This window comes from Perca fluviatilis, chromosome 22 (assembly GCF_010015445.1).
Source record: "Perca fluviatilis chromosome 22, GENO_Pfluv_1.0, whole genome shotgun sequence".
NCBI classification, from domain to species: domain Eukaryota; kingdom Metazoa; phylum Chordata; class Actinopteri; order Perciformes; family Percidae; genus Perca; species Perca fluviatilis.
In genome coordinates, this window is record NC_053133.1 from 28,859,785 (window position 1) to 28,877,284 (window position 17,500).

The 17,500-nt window shown below is 42.4% G+C and overlaps 2 protein-coding genes across 2 annotated transcripts in view; one reads left to right on the forward strand and one right to left on the reverse strand.

Moving 5' to 3' along the window:
- LOC120552600 (NACHT, LRR and PYD domains-containing protein 1-like) overlaps positions 1 to 17,500 on the reverse strand; it is a 735,215-nt gene that overhangs the window by 482,706 nt on the left and 235,009 nt on the right.
- Positions 10,663 to 17,500, forward strand: part of tmeff1b (transmembrane protein with EGF-like and two follistatin-like domains 1b) — a 27,655-nt gene continuing 20,817 nt past the window's right edge. Inside the window, exon 1 of the mRNA XM_039790763.1 lies at positions 10,663 to 11,727. Coding sequence (XP_039646697.1) covers positions 11,559 to 11,727 — 169 coding nt within the window. The 5' untranslated portion in view covers positions 10,663 to 11,558. The remainder of the gene's footprint in view (positions 11,728 to 17,500) is intronic.

A 17,500-nucleotide genomic window follows, 5' to 3' on the forward strand; every position in this document is an offset into this window, starting at 1 on the left:
GTGTGTCTGTGTGTGTTTGTGTGTGTCTGTGAGATCAATAAAATGAAAGTGTCCTCGGTCTAAACACTGACCTCACGCTCAGAGAAAATATGTGAGAAAATATGTGGATATTCCAAGAAAACCCAGCGAACAGATAGTTATTTGTAATATTTTGGGGTTATAGTTTCCACTTTCTTCCTTCTTGTGCGCGGCGTTTCCTCTCAGCTCTCGCTCAATTAAATCAGGATTAAAGACGACAGGTTGGTTCCTGTTTTACAGCGTTTTCTGCGCCGTGTGTTTGCAGGTGCAATCAGGTTAATAGACCGAGAGCTTCAGTGGAAAATAATGGACGGGGTGAGGGGGGGGGGGTGGTGGAGGGAGGAGGAGGGAAGTAAAACAACGGAGAAACATGGAAAATATGAGGCGGTTGTTTAACATCACATTAAGAAATACCTTCAAAACATTCATAATGTCATAGAAACAGCATCTTGATTTGAATGTTGTGTTTTTTGGGGTACGGTGGCCCCCAAAGGACAAACGCAACAGCAAAAGTCAAACAGCAAAAGGACATTTTGTGAGACTTAAATCCATCCATCCATCCATCTATTTATCTATCTATCTATCTTCCATATATACACCATCTTTCGGTGTCCTTGAGTGCCGAGAAATGCGCCTTTAAATAAAATGTATTATTATTAAACCGGATAAGTACGGAACGGACATCCAAAAGAAGAAGGACTTCCATTTATCACAGACTGACAGACAGTTCATCCAATCAGTGACGAGGAATCATCGTCCAATACATACCGACCTTTTCTGGTTTGAGTTTCAACACGCGTCATTTTGTCTTTTTAACGTTTGCTGTGAAATGTCGCTGTGTGGGAAAATGTTCATAAAAACAAGCAAACTTTTACGGTGGCCCTGAAGTGCAAACCACGACAGGAAATCCCACAATGCCACAGCATTTCGCCACAATAGCTGCTGTTGTGTTGTCGCAAAATTATATTGCGTTGTGGCGAAATGCTGTGGCGTTGTGAAGAACATTGAAAAAAGGGACAAAAATGTTGGATAAAAGGGCACCTGGGTACCACTCCTGGTAGAACAGGCACCATATATAGAGGTTTACCACTCGACGCAGCCGCCGCGGGTTTGACTCCGACCTGCGACCCTTTGCTGCATGTCATTCCCCCCCTCTCTCTCCCCTTTCATGTCTTCAGCTGTCCTTTAAAAATAAAGGCCTAAAATGCCCAAAAAATTATCTTTAAAAACGCTTCAAACGCAGGGAGAAAAATCGACAAAAACGTGGAAAAAAGTGACAAATACACACAATGTGTTGTGTGATTTGCTGTCGTGTTGTGTTGTGTGATTTGCTGTCATGTTGTGTGATTTGCTGTCGTGTTGTGTGATTTGCTGTCGTGTTGTGTGATTTGTTGTTGTGTTGTGTGATTTGTTGTTGTGTTGTGTGATTTGTTGTTGTGTTGTGTGATTTGTTGTTGTGTTTTGTGATTTGTTGTATTATTGTGTTGTGTGATTTGCTGTCGTGTTGTGTGATTTGTTGTTGTGTTGTGTGATTTGCTGTTGTGTTGTGTGATTTGCTGTCATGTTGTGTTGTGTGATTTGTTGTATTATTGTGTTGTGTGATTTGCTGTCTTGTTGTGTTGTGTGATTTATTGTATTGTTGTGGGATTTGCTGTCATGCTATTTGCACTCCAGGGCCACCGTAAACTTTTGCTGCTGCTCACAAAATGATATCGTTATTAAAGCATCTCACTTATTTCAGACGTGAGAAACAGAAATCAAGTCTTCTGCAGCAGCGGTCATTCTCTACAGCAGGCGTACTGTTATTTTACTGTCATTTCCAAATCATTTCATCATAATTTCTTCTGTATTTTTCTGTAAAATCAAACTAATAAAAAGGTAAAATCTAGACTTTGCTCGTGTCACACAGAAATCACTTAGTAAAAGCACACCGAGTCTGCTGAACATGCAGAAATGACAGCACACATTTAAACATACACGAAGAATCATGAATATTGAATGCATTAATATTTACTTTGGTTTAGACGGAGCAGTTAGTTCTTTCAGGGAAACGCTCGCCGAGCTGCTGCTCTGACGGTCAGTTAAAGGTGAGTTTAACCCTTAAATTAAAATATAAATACAGAGAGAGGAAGAGGAGGAAGAGAGAGGAAGAGGAGGGAGAGGAACAGATGTGAAGTGTAAGAAGAGTAAGAAGAGATTAAGAATGAGAGGAGAGGAGAGTGAACTAATGAGCCCAGATGGCTTAGAGCAAAACACCCAGACCTGAGGATTAATTGTGTGTGTGTGTGTGTGTGTGTTTGTGTGTGTGTGTGTGTGTGTGTGTGTGTGTGTGTGTGTGTGTGTGTGTGTGTGTGTGTGTGTGTGTGTGTGTGAGATCAATAAAGTGAAAGTGTCCTCGGGCTAAACACTGACCTCACACTCAGAGAAAAGCTGCGGTTTGTTCTGTAACTCGAGTATCTCTCTTTCCTGTTTCATTCTATGTGTACTCCCAAATTGTCTTATTGATCTCCACAGAAAACTGTTCTGTGATTTGTAAAAAAATTAAATATAAAGCTCTCTCTCTCTCTGTATCTCTCTCTCTCTCTCTCTCTCTCTCTCTCTCTGTCTCTGTCTCTGTCTCTGTCTCTCTCTCTCTCTCTCTCTCTCTCTCTCTTTCTCTCTCTCTCTCACTCTCTCTCTCTCTGTTCTGCAGGGAGGCATCGCCCCCTGCTGGCTGCAGCCCAGCAACAACAAAGAAAACATGTTCTCCAGATCCCCAGCCAGTCTCTGACTCTGTAGCTTGCAGCAGCATGTGCAGTGATGTGACTATGGGGGGGGAGAACCTGGGATTTCTCTCTGGGAGACACAAGACGTCACCTGTCTATACCTCAATTTACCCCTAATTTAATTATAAACCAGATTTTATCACATTTTGACAAGCAGACCTCGTATTGGATCACATAATGCAGCTCTCCTTGTAACCTTCCTTGATGAGCTCCATCAGGTCTGTAGAGCTGACGGAGTGACCTATGATGTCACTGTGTGGGATAACGTCAGGTACCACCGTGCTCATATGGTGCAAGCATGGTTTCAGGCCCATGCACAATTTACCACCACGTATTTGTGTGTGTGTGTGTGTGTGTGTGTGTGTGTGTGTGTGTGTGTGTGCAGCCATTCTGCTCCGAGGTCAACAAACACTGACACCACTCAGCTCATACGCTCTACACCAATGCTCATCAGCAGCTGCTCTTTTTCTTTTTTTAACAAACATGACTTTTTTATCTCATCATCTGTGGAAACTTTTTCTCATCAGCTCTCTATCCAGTAATCAATGTCCTTTACATGACTCTAAAACCACAGAGGGTTACCTGACTTCATACACACATTATTCAGAGAGGAGAGCAAACATCCAGAGATAAGAGAGAGGTGTTTTTTTTGTGTGTTTGTGTGTGTGTGTGTTTTTTGTGTGTGTGTGTGTGTGTGTGTGTGTGTGTGTGTGTGTGTGTGTGTGTGGGAGGGGGTTACTTGTGTGTGTGTGTGTGTGTGTGTGTGTGTGTGTGTGTGTGTGTGTGTGTGTGTGTGTGTGTGTGTGTGTGTGTGTGTGTGTGTGTGTACACTGTGGTCCAAATTATTATGCAAATTCAGAATCACAGGAAGAGAGCTGGTAGGCCCCTTTAGGGTCCCTGAAGGTGTGAAAATGACTTCGGCAAAGTACGTAGAGTTTCTGACAACTCATGGTGTGGCCCCCATCCTACCCTGACCTCAGCTCTATTGAGAACCTTTGGAGCATCCTCAAGCAAAAGATCTATGAGGGTGGGAGGCAGTTCACGTCAAAACAGCAGCTCTTGGAGGCAGTTCTGACATCCTGCAAAGAAATTCAAGCAGAAACTCTCCATAAACTCAAGTTCAAAGGATGCAAGAATTGTGAAGGTGATATCAAAGAAGGGGTCCTATGTTAACATGTTACTTGCCCTGTTAAGATGGGTTTGACTGAAATAGCTGTTGATTTCAGTAAATATGACCTCCTAATGCTGCAAATTCAACAAATGACAATTTTCAGTTCTTTACAACCTATAAAATGTTTTGAAACTCTGTTGTGCATAATAATTTGGAACCGTGCATATTGAGTTTTTTTATTTTTGAAAAATACTGTTTTCATTGGGTGATTTGTTCAATGAAATTCGACTTATACCTTAATGGTTGGTGACTTGAAAATGATACTGACTGTCATTTGCATCGACTATTTAGGAAACTCAGTGTAAAATATAATTTGCATAATAATTTGGAACACAGTGTATGTGTGACTGTGTGTGTGTGTGTGTGTGTGTGTGTGTGTGTGTGTGTGTGTGTGTGTGTGTGTGTGTGTGTGTGTGTCTGTCTCTGTGTATGTGTTTGTGACTGTGTGTGTGTGTTTTGTGTGTGTGTGTGTGTGTGTGTGTGTGTGTGTGTGTGTGTGTGTGTGTGTGTGTGTGTGTGTGTGTGTGTGAGAGCTGTGAGTGTGACAGAGGGAAGGAGATGGAAAAAAGGCTTTAAACATAGGAGAGAGAGCCTGTTAATGGTGCTTGTGTTTTACATTTTGTTATTTTTTTTATTTGCATGGCTGGTTTTGTTTGAGGTGTATTTAATTCCCAGATTTAGTTTGTGTCATCCCTACGTTGTGTATTATAGATTTATGAATCCACCTAACCTCCTATTAACTCCTGATGTAATCCAGAACTGAAGTAGCCCTATAAGACTGCAGAGTCGTTCCCCCCCCAGTAGAGAAATACATTCAACACTTGAACATAACTTCATGCTGATTGTTGATTGGCTGATACTCGTCTAACATCTCCCAAACAACTTTGTCCCAACTTTGTCCCAAATATGGGACAAAGCCTTTCCAGCTGCTGCTCCACGACGGTGGATGCTTCTGCCTTCACATATGAGATGTGCTCCCTCCATTTCTGGTTTTATATCTCAGATCAAGACCCATTATAACTCTCTAATCTCTCAATCTGTTCTCATCATGTCTATCATTCTGGATTTGGGAACTGCTGCTTGTTGTTGGCGTTGGGATCTTCTTTTTGGGTTTTATTTATTTATTTTTTTACATTTTAATGTTCTTTTATTCAGCCCTTTGGTCAGATTAATGTGTGTTTAAAGGTGCTCCAGAAATCAACTTTACTGACTGAAAGTTAACATAAGAAACATTTTACAGACCGAGAGATATGTTGCTTATAATAATTCATCAGAAATTGCAATCAAGTTATATTGGTTATTAATGTTTATTAAACAGATGATATATTCTAGATATAGACCAATATATAATAACAAGTTTATAACATTGACAATACTGCACGATACAACTATTATAAATGCATTAAAGACAATTCATATTCCTTCATATATAATATTATAATATACAACATCACATAATCTTTAGATTTAAAATACAACATCTGGAACACACACACAAACATACACAGACACACACACACACACACACACACACAGACACACACACACACACACACACACAGAGAGACACACACAGACAGACACACACACACACATAAAGGTAAAATGATTTATAATAAAACTTTTAGGTTACAGTAATGTTAAAAAGTTAATTCCCAACATGTTAAACTATTAAACCAATGTCCTCTAACAGAGCATCCCCCCCCCCCCACGCAGCTCGACGCAGTAATCCCTATAATCACATGCATCAACAATAATCAACTAACTCAATATATATACAATATTATGTATATACACACACAACGTACTAATACAGACGATAAGGGAACATCTGCACCCTGTCAGGATCAGAGGTTCACTTCTAACATTCACAACTTATTTTATATTTTTATAATAATAATCATTGGGTATTTATGACTTATTTCCCATCATTTCTGTTTGTTGTTTATGTAATCTCTCTATCTGTCTTTTGGGTTCTAGTTTAAATATTTTCTCTGCATGTATGTGTCCCTACCCTTGTTTTAAAGCCAGTGTATACCAGGTTGTATTAAAGCCAGTGTATACCAGGCTGTATTAAAGCCAGTGATGAAATGATCATATGCATATTAATTCTTGTGTAGTCTTTCCGTTGACCGAGCAACTTTTAGTTTTTCTGGGTCAAGATTTGAAATCAAAACTTCTTTTTCTCCAAACTTTTGTCACTTTTTTGTCCAAGTCTTTTGCCACTTCTGCCGAGGTTTTTTCTTTGTTTTTGCGTCACGTTTTTTAAGCTTTTTCCAAAACTTTTATCATTTTTTTTCAGCATTCTTTTATCCATTTTTTACTTCAAATGCTATAAAATGTAATAAAGCACCCAAATTCAATGAAAGTATTAAACTGATCACTACAAGTGTGTGTGTGAGCTGAAAGCTGCGCTCCTCTCTGTGTCCTCCGGTTCACAGCAACTACAGCAGCACAGAGCATAGCAGCAGGACACTGAGCACTGAGCATCGCACTTTGAAGAAGGTGGAGTAAATCCCAAAGGGCTCCATGTACACTAACACAGTTCTGCTGCTTGACACACACTGAAAATCTCGGTCACAAACTACACACCAGTACTCCCATGCATATCCCACTGAGACATTAGAGATAACCAGGCTCCCATCATGGGACATTCTCACTCTGCTCATGCTCTGATCAAACGTTACACTAAAGATTCTTCCCTCTGTTTGGTTTGACTTGATAAACCAACCATGCTCCTTACCCTCTCCCCAATCTCTGCATCTAAAAGTGACTTCTTCTCCCTCTGAAAAGAGCTCTACAGCAGGGGGGCCAAATTTGGGGCACACCAACAGCACATAATGTTGCTCTCTCTTAGAGGCTTCACAGGAGTACTGACCTGAGTGATTTAACATTAGAGATGAAAACACCAGCGAGTAGTTTTGGTCTACTGAAGGCACAGTCTGGTTTATTTGTCCTAGGTCAGTGGAGATCTGATTAGACCAACGTGGGGGCTGTTCATCAGTGGAGTCAGTGATAGTGCACGGCAACACAGCCGTCTCTCCCACTGAGTGGTAGATTATCTCATACTGTAGTTTCAATCCTACAGTGTAACTGCTAACACACTGCTGTTGGTTCATCACCAGACATCTGTACCGTGTAAAGTCTGTTGCTGTGACGTTGAAAACACAAAGAGCTGATGTGTTTGACACCGCTTGGTATCTTCCTCTAACATTGTTCATCACTGTTGTATTGTCCCCAAACACTTTGCTCCATGTTTCTTGCTCATATCTAGAGTCCCATTTGAGCCACTGGATATCCAGATTATCAGCTGCTCCCTCACATGGCACATCCACTGTTTCTCCAACTCTCGCTGTGATAAATCTCTCTCCCATGGATAATGATCCCATGAACCCGAAATAACGACGAAATCTCACATATTCTAAAGTAGAACAAACAGTAATAGTGATGTCGTTCTCATGCGTGACGTTGCCCTCAGTCCAACACTCCTCTCGGTATGGGCCGGAGTCTGAATGGATCAAGCGGCGGATGGTGTAAGAAGAAGGATTCACTGTGCTGACAAGTCATTGTTTCAAGTCTTCAGGTACTGAGGAACTGTTGGACCCGAGGTCCGATGTGTTCCACAGGACACGCTTCTCCTCACCAACAGATCTGGAGATCAGGCAGGAGTTGGTGTTCTCGGGGAGCTTGAAGGTGTGAAAGGTCCTTTCCCGTCGGACGATAATCCTTTCTGCATGGATGTTGGTGATGAGAGCAAACAGCAGGAAGGAGAGCTCTGTGACTGCAGCCATTCTGCTCCGAGGTTGACAAACATTGACACCACTCAGCTCATATACGCTCTACACCAACCCTCATCAGCTGCTGCTCTTTTTCTTTATTTAACAAACATGACTTCTTTATCTCATCATCAGAGGCAACTTTTTCTCATCAGCTCGCTATCCAGTAATATATGTCCTTTACATGACTCTAAAACCACGGAGGCTGACATATCTTCATACGTGTCTTCATACACACATTATTCAGAGAGGAGAGGAAACATTCAGAGATAAGAGAGGGGGGGGGGTGTCTGTATGTGTGTGTGCGTGTGTATATATGTGTATGCATGTGTATGCATGTGTGTATATGTATATATAAATGTATGCATGTGTGTATATGTGTATGCATTTGTGTATATGTGTATGCATGTGTGTATATGCGTATGCATGTGTGTATATATGTATACATGTGTGTATATGTGTATGCATGTGTGTGTAAACTCATGTGTGTGTATACATGTGTGTATATGTGTATACATGTGTGTATGCGTGTATGCACGCATGTGCATGCTATAAGTCGCTTTACGACTAAGTAGTTACAGGAACGTAGTTATAGGAAAAGTCCACTTCTAAGCAGATCTACTAACTACTCTCCCCCATTTGCATTCACACTGGCCAAGTGGCCATAGGGACTATAGGAGGGGCAAGGGAGTGATGCAAGCACAGTAATGGTCTTTATAGCGTTAAAATCAGAAAATAAATACACCAAAAAAGTATGAACTAAATACTAAATCGAATGTATATAGCATATTTGTCATAATTTAAACAAGTCTCCCCTGCCTCTGCCTCTGCCTGCTGCGCTGTGGCCGTGTGTGTGTGTGTGTGTGTGTGTGTGTGTGTGTGTGTGTGTGTGTGTGTGTGTGTGTGTGTGTGTGTGTGTGTGTGTGTGTGTGTGTGTGTGTGTGACGGCCGGGCAGCGAAAACTCAGTTAACCACAGGTTCCCGTTGATCTTATGATGGACATGTGTTGTGATATTTAAACAAACGTTCCATCAACGGCGAAATAAAAGCCTCTTATTAACGAGAGCGGTCTGAGAGAGCTCCAGCTTACAGCGGGGTCTCTGAGCGTGACTGGCCGAGTGATAAGCTAGCGGCTGGGGCAGGCACTTGCTGGCTGACGCATCACTTCATGGAGCTTCTCAACTCCGAAAACTTTGAACTAATTTTCAATTCGGCATCAATTTATGCAAAACTGTCTATATTCAAAATCTAAACAGTTCATTTCTCGCCTAAAACATTGTCAGAAGTAAATTTAGTGATGAATAAGATGGCGAAAATTGTTAGAATTGTTCCGTTGTTGGTCTGTCTGTACCGGACACCCGACCCTCATTGACCTAGGTCCCTATGCTGAAAAGGGAACAGCGAAAAGACCCTGCCCTGAAGTAGGAGCTGAAAGAGTTACAAGAATTGCACTCAGAGGAACTTAAAAATCCCCAAATGTATCTAGTCGGAACACGAGAAAAAAAGGGTTCTAGGAATTTTATGTTCTAAGAACTGCAAAAATCCTGTGTCCAAACTGTGTGTGTGTGTCATTTTGTATTTATTTTTGTCATGCATGATTTTTGCCTAATTCTTTCCTTGCTTGCATTTATTTTGAAGTACATTAAGTATATGCTTGTCAGGTTTCTTCCCAGTCTGTCCAAACGTCCCAGTGGAAAGATGAGGATGGATCCAGTTATCCTCCGTTAGATCTGATGTCACGGCTGTGTGACGTCACTCTGGTCTGCTGTGGGATTCACATGCAGAGTTTCCTCTCTCCTATCACACAGAGGAAGAAGAGACGTGTCCCATTCCGCTCACCTGCCGCCTATCTCACCACGAGAGAGTCAGTAAATCCTTTTTGTTAAAAAAACAAACAGCCCCGGAATCACCATCACCGAACCCACCAGACCCCATTTATATAAACAGTGATTTTATCATCGTAAAACACACTTCAAATTCAAAGTGGACAGAAAATAAATAAAACTACCAAAAGCCGTCTTGGTTCATCTTTCCACTGTTCCAACAATCACCACTCTGGTTTGGTTGAAATAAACCCTTAATTCACCCATTTACATGTGGAGATATGCTGGCTCTATACACGCTAAAAGTCCTGATTATTTACATGGAGTCTGGTGGAGATATGCTGGCTCTATACACGCTAAAAGTCCTGATTATTTACATGGAGTCTGGTGGAGATATGCTGGCTCTATACACGCTAAAAGTCCTGATTATTTACATGGAGTCTGGTGGAGATATGCTGGCTCTATACACGCTAAAAGTCCTGATTATTTACATGGAGCCTGGTGGAGATTGGTGATGGTGATTTCGGGGCTGTTTCATGTTACACTAAAAGGCTCTTACTCTTTAACTAAAAGGTCTATCTCTGTAGGGATCCTTTGTTGTTCCCATCAATCACTTAGACACAGACACATGTGGAAATAGGGTCCAGGTTGAAAAATAGCTCAGTTTGTAGGGAGTTGGGTTGGGAACCAGAGGCTCACTGTTCAAGTCCCCTGTATCAAAATATGGAGTGTGTATTGGTAGCTAGAGCGATGCTATATTTCACCTATTTCCAGGATGCTCTTGAGCAAGACACTACCCTGGCATCCCACCAACTCTGACATCTATCCATTTGTGCATGAATAGGTCCTGAGCATGTGTGTGTATTTCAGACCTGTGTACTGAACAGAGTGTAAATTGTAATCAATAAAAAGTATAAATTAATTTAATCAAATCATCTTCGTTAAAGTGTGTAGAATAAGTCAGAGTCAGATGTATTTATTTTTGTGACAGAGCAAACAGAAGATATTTAATTATATTAGAGGAGAGCATGCTGGGATGTGAGGTTCTTTCTCTCTCTCTCTCTCTCTCTCTCTCTCTCTCTCTCTCTCTCTCTCTCTCTGTGTGTGTGTGTGGGAGGGGTCTCCTGGAGGTCACGTGGTCTGAGCCTTTGTTGATTTGAGAAAGAACAGGAGGACAAAAAAAAAAAAGTCCCGGTCCCACTGTGCGTCCGACCGACTGCTTACGTGAATCCTCCCCGGCGAACACTCGCTCCGCTTCGGCCTGGATGCTGCTGGAAGCCCCTTTTGGACTTTTCCCTGGATCTTTTTTTTTTTTTTGGTCCGCGGCGATCCGCGTTTCTCCCCGCCCGGTTTGAGTGCGAGGCAGCTGGGCTGCATGGGGGATGGAGGCTCAGTGAGTCCGGGCTGTGAGCGGACTGATTTTGAAGGGGTGTCGGAGGTGTGGGGGGTCGGTGTGTGAAGAAGAAGCCCCAGGCCCTGCTTTGCTTTGTTATCCCGGGCTCTGTTTAGCAGCAGCCCTCCTCCCTTCCTCGGCTTTCTCATCGTGTTTTCCAGCCTATTTCTCCCCCGTGTTTCTCCGTGCGTGGAACCGTTTTCCTCGCAGACACTGGAAGGAGTTCTTGGAGAGAGGGAGAGGGAAACACACATGGAGATATTTAGGATTTAACCCCCGCAACGTATTCCGTATCCCTCTTTTTCTGCGGCGTGTTTTTCTATTGATGATTTTGTTCAGCTTCTTTTGAAGGACGAATCCAGAAAAAAAGACCCTTTTTATATCTGTTTCTCTCTCTCTTTACGCTTTGTATCATCTGTCTACTCATCCATCTCTCCCTGTGTACCTCTATCCCCTTAAATCCCCCCTTTCCACCTCCATCTGTCTCTCTTTTTTTCCTACCTTTCAGTCTCTACCTCTCCCCTCTGTCTGTCTCCACCCCTCCATCTATCTCTCCTTAATTTCCTACCTTTCAGTCTCTGTCTGCCTCCATCCCTCCGTCTGTCTCTGTGGATGTCCTCCCTCCTCCCGCCGCCCTCCATCATGGCTCCGGTGTGCCGGTTCTCCTGGTTCCGCTGCCTGCTGGTTCTGCTGGTTCTCCCCGCCGCCCGGAGCTCGTTCGCCCGCAGCGGAGGCAGCAGCAGTGCGGACTGCGGCCCCGGGAAGGCCGCCGACTGCCCCGGTGAGACACCTACATACATCCATGTAAACACAGAATCAGAATCAGAAAGGAGTTCACTGCCACAGTTGGTACCCATACAGTATATAGAATTTGCCTCGGTGATTGGTGCAGACATACATACACAAACAAACATATTACGCATTAATAAGAATAAACATTAAATACAAAGACAAATATATAGGCTACAAAATAGCTGTTTAAGTAGTTTCAGCACTGTGTGCAAGGGGCAGATGTATAGTGCAGGATGGAGATTAGTGCAAAGTGTAGTGACTACTACACTTGAATGCATCATTATTATTATTATTATTATTATTATTATTATTATTATTATTATTATTATTATTATTATTATTATTATTATCTGGCTGATTTCACTTCAGGTTTGCCGATGGAGAGGTCAGAGGTCACAGTTGTTCTCTCATTGGATGTTTCAGAGCAGCTGTTTACGTCACCCAGATGTTGTCATTGTCACTACAGCTGTGTAACTAACTGTTAATTACATGGTGTATTCATGTGTGAATTATTTTCTGAGTTGCTTGATCTCTAAAATGTCAGAAAATGGTGAAAGAATGTCCGCCCCAGTTTCTCAAAGTCCAAGGTGATGCGTTCAAATGTCCTCATTTGTTCATATTTAATTCAATATGAAATAGTCTCGCTTTGCCAGACCTTCCTCCACAGCGCCACGGAGGAAGGTCTGTCTAGTCCACACAGATGAATGAAGGAACATGCAACAGTCAGACTCGCTGATGTGTTTTTAGGAAATATATCAGGCTGTGATGCACACACACACACACATTACACTTGTTAGTAGATACATTCACTGCTGGTTTGAGTCTGAACATATACAGAAGAATATTTGGCCAATACTTTAAAGTTTACAGTGTGGTTTTAGTTTGATGTATCCATACGCACAGAGCACTCCCTCAGTTAACCTCGCCCTGTTTCTCCACCCTGTAATTACCCTAAAATAGAGCCCAGCTAGAGTGAGGAGTGGTCACCACACACACACACACACACACACACACACACACACACTCGCAGGCACACACACACACTCACTCACACTCACACACAGACACACACGCACACACTCACAGGCGCACACACTTACACACGCACATACATACACAAACACACACACACACTCACATGCGCATGCACGCCCACACACAAACACACACACACAGTTGCTGATTATTTTAATAGTTGACAACTAATCGATGAATCTTTGCAGCTCTACACTTTTTTTTAGTTTTCAGTAAGTTTGTAAAAAGGGAAGGACAGAATAAAGAGAGTACGTAGGGAAGAAGGTAGAGAAGAAAAGAAGAGGAGGAAAGAAAAAAAGGATGAAAGAAAGGAGGCAAGGATGGAAAGAAAAGGGAAGGAAGGAATAATGATAGGAAAGGAAGGGAAGAACATATAAGGAAGGATGGGGGAAGGAAAGAAGATGGAAGAAAGGGAGTATGTTAGGTAAGGCAAGGTAATTTTATTTATATAGCACATCTCAGCAACTGTGCAATTCAAAGTACTTTACATAAAACATTGAAAGCATTTAGAAATGAATACAAAATTAAAAACAGAATACAGGAATATATATTCACAATGCAGGACAATAAATTAAAGAAAGGCAACATCAAAAAGAAAGGCCTTCAGCCTTGATTTAAAAGAACTGAGAGTTGCAGCAGACCTGCAGTTTTCTGGGAGTTTGTTCCAGATGTGTGGAGAATAAAAACTGAACGCTGCTTCCCCCTGTTTAGTTCTGACTCTGGGGACAGAAAGCAGACCTGTCCCAGACCACCTGAGAGGTCTGGGTGGGTCATAGTTTACAAGCAGATCTGAAATGTATTTTGGCCCTAGACCATTTAGTGATTTATAAACTAGCAGAAGTATTTTTGAGGCACAGGAAGCCAGTGTAAAGACTTCAGAACTGGAGTAATGTGATCCACTTTCTTGGTCTTAGTGAGGACTCTGGTCTGGAATCAGCTGCAGCTGTCTGATCGATGTAGGGAAGGAAAGGAGTGTTGAGAGACGGACTCACGTGTCGTTGGTTTTGAGTCCGAACATGACAAGACAATATAGAAAAGCAGCAGAATGTTAACTCTCCTGTTGACAAAAACTTTCTATATCAGAACTATGATGAAAGAACGTTGAAAACAGTGACAAATGTTGGAAAAAACTACAAAAACGCAGGAAAGAAATTGACAAAAACATTTATTTTTTAAAACGCTGAAAAAAGTGACCAAAAAAACATCAAAAACATCGCCAAAGGTGACAAAAACTTGTTAAAGAAAATTGACAAAACAATTGACAAAAACATTGATAAAAAACACCAAAGAAATGACAAATAAATTAGAATAAAATCCACAAAAAACGACAAGAAAAGTGTAGTACAAGAACAACAAAATGTTGAGATTTTGGTTTCGGTTCGGTCGCACGGCTGACAGGACGACATCACGAGCGTTAAGGAGTTTGTTGTATTGATCCCCAGCTCCTTGCTCCTCTGGCTGTATTTACATTCATCCTTTCACTTCTCTCGTCTAAATCCAGACATTTAGAACTAAAATAACTCCAGCCAGCTGGCTCTCTCCAATCTGTTTGAACGCTGGCTTTTTAAGTTGTTGTTCTTTTTCGGATCTAAAGGATGAAATCTTTGTCATTTCTATTTTCAGAAGATCTGAACTCTTTCTCATCGCGGTCGCCCCACTTTAGCTCTGTCGCAGATGTTGCCGAGAGGCAATTTGTTGTACAGTCAGGGGCGTAGCACCAAATTCTGGGCCCTGTAGAAAGGCATTCTCTATGGGCCCCTACCCCTACCCACATCCACAGCTATTCATTCTAGCATCTTTTTAGGCCCCTCCTCACATGAGGTACTCAGTCCACTTTCCACCCCCAGTCTGACGCCCCTGCGTACAGTACAGGGATATCGACACATAATCCACAACACAAGCATTGAACCAGACATCTCCAGCGCTATTTATCTAACACATAACATACACACATCAATATATAGAATACAGTAAAAAGGAGTATGTTGCACTTCCCTAAAAGGCCTAATGTCATAAATAAATGGAACTAGTGCACAGTACTTCACATATATTCCTCCTCAAGTCATACCCCTCCCCACGTCTTATTTAATTAGGTTATTGCCGTGGGAATGAATGAGGTCTTTGCTCGGTTGGTTCTGACTTTAGGTTATCTATATCCACGGCCAGAAGGGAGCGGCTCGAACTCCACTGACAGTGGATGGGTTGTATCCATACAAAGCTTGTCTGCCAATCTGGTCAGATATAGTTGGTACCGGTCCACCTGTTGCTTACCAATGGAACTCTCTGGTTCTCTTCAGCCAATTTGTTTTGGGCGATTTTATTATCTGTAAGAGCCAATTAGTGCCCTTGGTATAAATAGGAACTAATCTTTGGTTCCTCAGGTGCAACCCGGAAGCACATACCGTTTTTGACCACATGCACACATGCACACATGCACACACAACACCACAGCACTACGCAGGCATACATACAAGCAGTGATTTGTCTGGAAACCCAACTAAGATCTCATGGAAATAAATGGAACCAACGGTCTGAACTGCAAATGCGACTTGGACTTTCATTGATTAAAAAGATCAAAAGTGCGTCAATTACTCTAACAACACCTCAGGGGCTTAAAGCTTGGGCTTAGCCTCTACGTTATCTTTAACTTTTCTGTACTCATTTGGACCGCGGGCGCCCCCAGCAGTTGCCTCTGCTGCCGACGCCGCGGGCCGGCTCTGACTAAGATCTTTAAATTAATCCTGAAGCCGACAGGAAGCCAGTGGAGCGAGGCTAAAAACGGTTAATGTGTTCACGCTTCTTAGTCCCAGTTAGAAGAAGTGTAACGACGCAGAGATGACTGATCCAATCCATTGAATAAACATATATATGTTTATTCAATGGATTGGATCAGTCACCTCTGAAAAAATATAAAGAGACTGCAGCTGAAGAAACACTGAACACTCCCTCATGAGATTTATCTAAACTCTTTGGGTGTTTTCACTCTGCAGCAGTTTACAGAATCGTGTCGGTTCAGATGATGTTTTATTCCAACGGGCCTCTCTTTAAACCTGAGAGAGAGATGTTGTTCTGCAGTCGCTGCGTCACAGTTCACTGAGTCCTCCGAGCTCCAGATCAGTGACCCCATCTCACTGGGAGCCAGTCGGAGAGACGTTTCAGAGACCTGAGGCCATTTCAGTGTGAACGCGGTAGACTCTATTGACAGATACTGAGACAGGACTTCACAGAGACAAGATGAGGAGGAGGAGGGTGGGAGACTCGGGTCTACTTTGTCTTTCCAGGGAGCTTCCTCGGTTTGCAACACACCGTCAGTCTTCGGTCAGTTTTCTGGCTGTTTTTGGTCAGTTTTCGGTCAGTCTTCGGTCAGTTTTCGGGCTGTTTTTGGTCAGTTTTCGGTCAGTCTTCGGTCAGTTTTCGGGCTGTTTTTGGTCAGTTTTTGGTCAGTCTTCGGTCAGTTTTCTGGCTGTTTTTGGTCAGTTTTCGGTCAGTCTTCGGTCAGTTTTCGGGCTGTTTTTGGTCAGTTTTCGGTCAGTCTTCGGTCAGTTTTCGGGCTGTTTTTGGTCAGTTTCCTGTCAGTTCTGGAATGCCAGCCACCATTAATTAATTATATAATAATAATAATAATAAAAATAGGGCTGCACAATTAATCGCAATTAGGTATTTTCCTCATATCGTGCAGCCCTAGTTTGCAACATGCTTTAATCACTTTTGGTAGCAGAAACACAAACATGATTGGGCTAAAAAGAACTCAGAAACTTTACTTTTTGCATTTTGAGTGCAGAAACCAGGTTCCAGGTCTGTTTCCAAGCTCTCAAAGAGTCCCAGCTCGACGGGATCAGTCACTGACTTATGTACAACATCCTGCAGACTCTAACGCCATTTTCACATTTCACTCTGGGCAAAGTCTGAGGAATCAGCTCCCGACATAGTACAGAGTTTCTCCTCCTTGTAAATTATAGAGTGGGGTCTAGACCTACTCTATCTGTTAAGTGTCCTGAGATAACTCCTGTTGGAAATTACACTATAAATAAAACTGAATTGAATTAATCTCTGATTTAGCCAACAGATGTACACATTTGTGAATCAGCTGATATATTGATTCTCATATAATGTCTTTGATTATCAAAATAATCCACGGTGAAAACAATGGTTGAGTTGCAGCCCCAGACTTGAGTTCTTGGTTTATTTTCTGAGTCTTGTGTTTCTCCAGCGGAGACAGACGCCACCATATGCTCCCATCTCCCAACCAGCTGTGTGTAGGTTTAGTGTAAACTGGCTCCAACTCCCCACGGGGGCCTCCTGACGGGGTCTCTGCAGACCCGGCGGACTCTGTAAACAAGCTGTAATCGCTTGGTGATGCAACCAGCGACTGTCGGATGAGAAGTTGGTAACCACAGCGACCGAGCATTAATGAAAGGCCGTGGCTTCCGTGTGTGTCAGGTGGAGATGTTTAAATATTAAGATACAAAATGATCTAAAACTGTCCTTGATTCATTTTCTTCAGAGCAGAAATGTCGTTGAATCGCGGCAGGAAAAGTCACTTTTACGTTAGTCTTGTGTTACAGCGCTGCTGGAGTTTTAGGTCTGGCTACACCACAGATGCATTCTGGGATAGGAGAATGAACTCTGTGGTGTTAGCATTTCCTAAAACAATCCCTGTCGTCTTGAGGTGGCGCTAATCTCTGGACGCAGCGACGGTGGCTCTGCTAAATAGTCTCAGGAAGGAA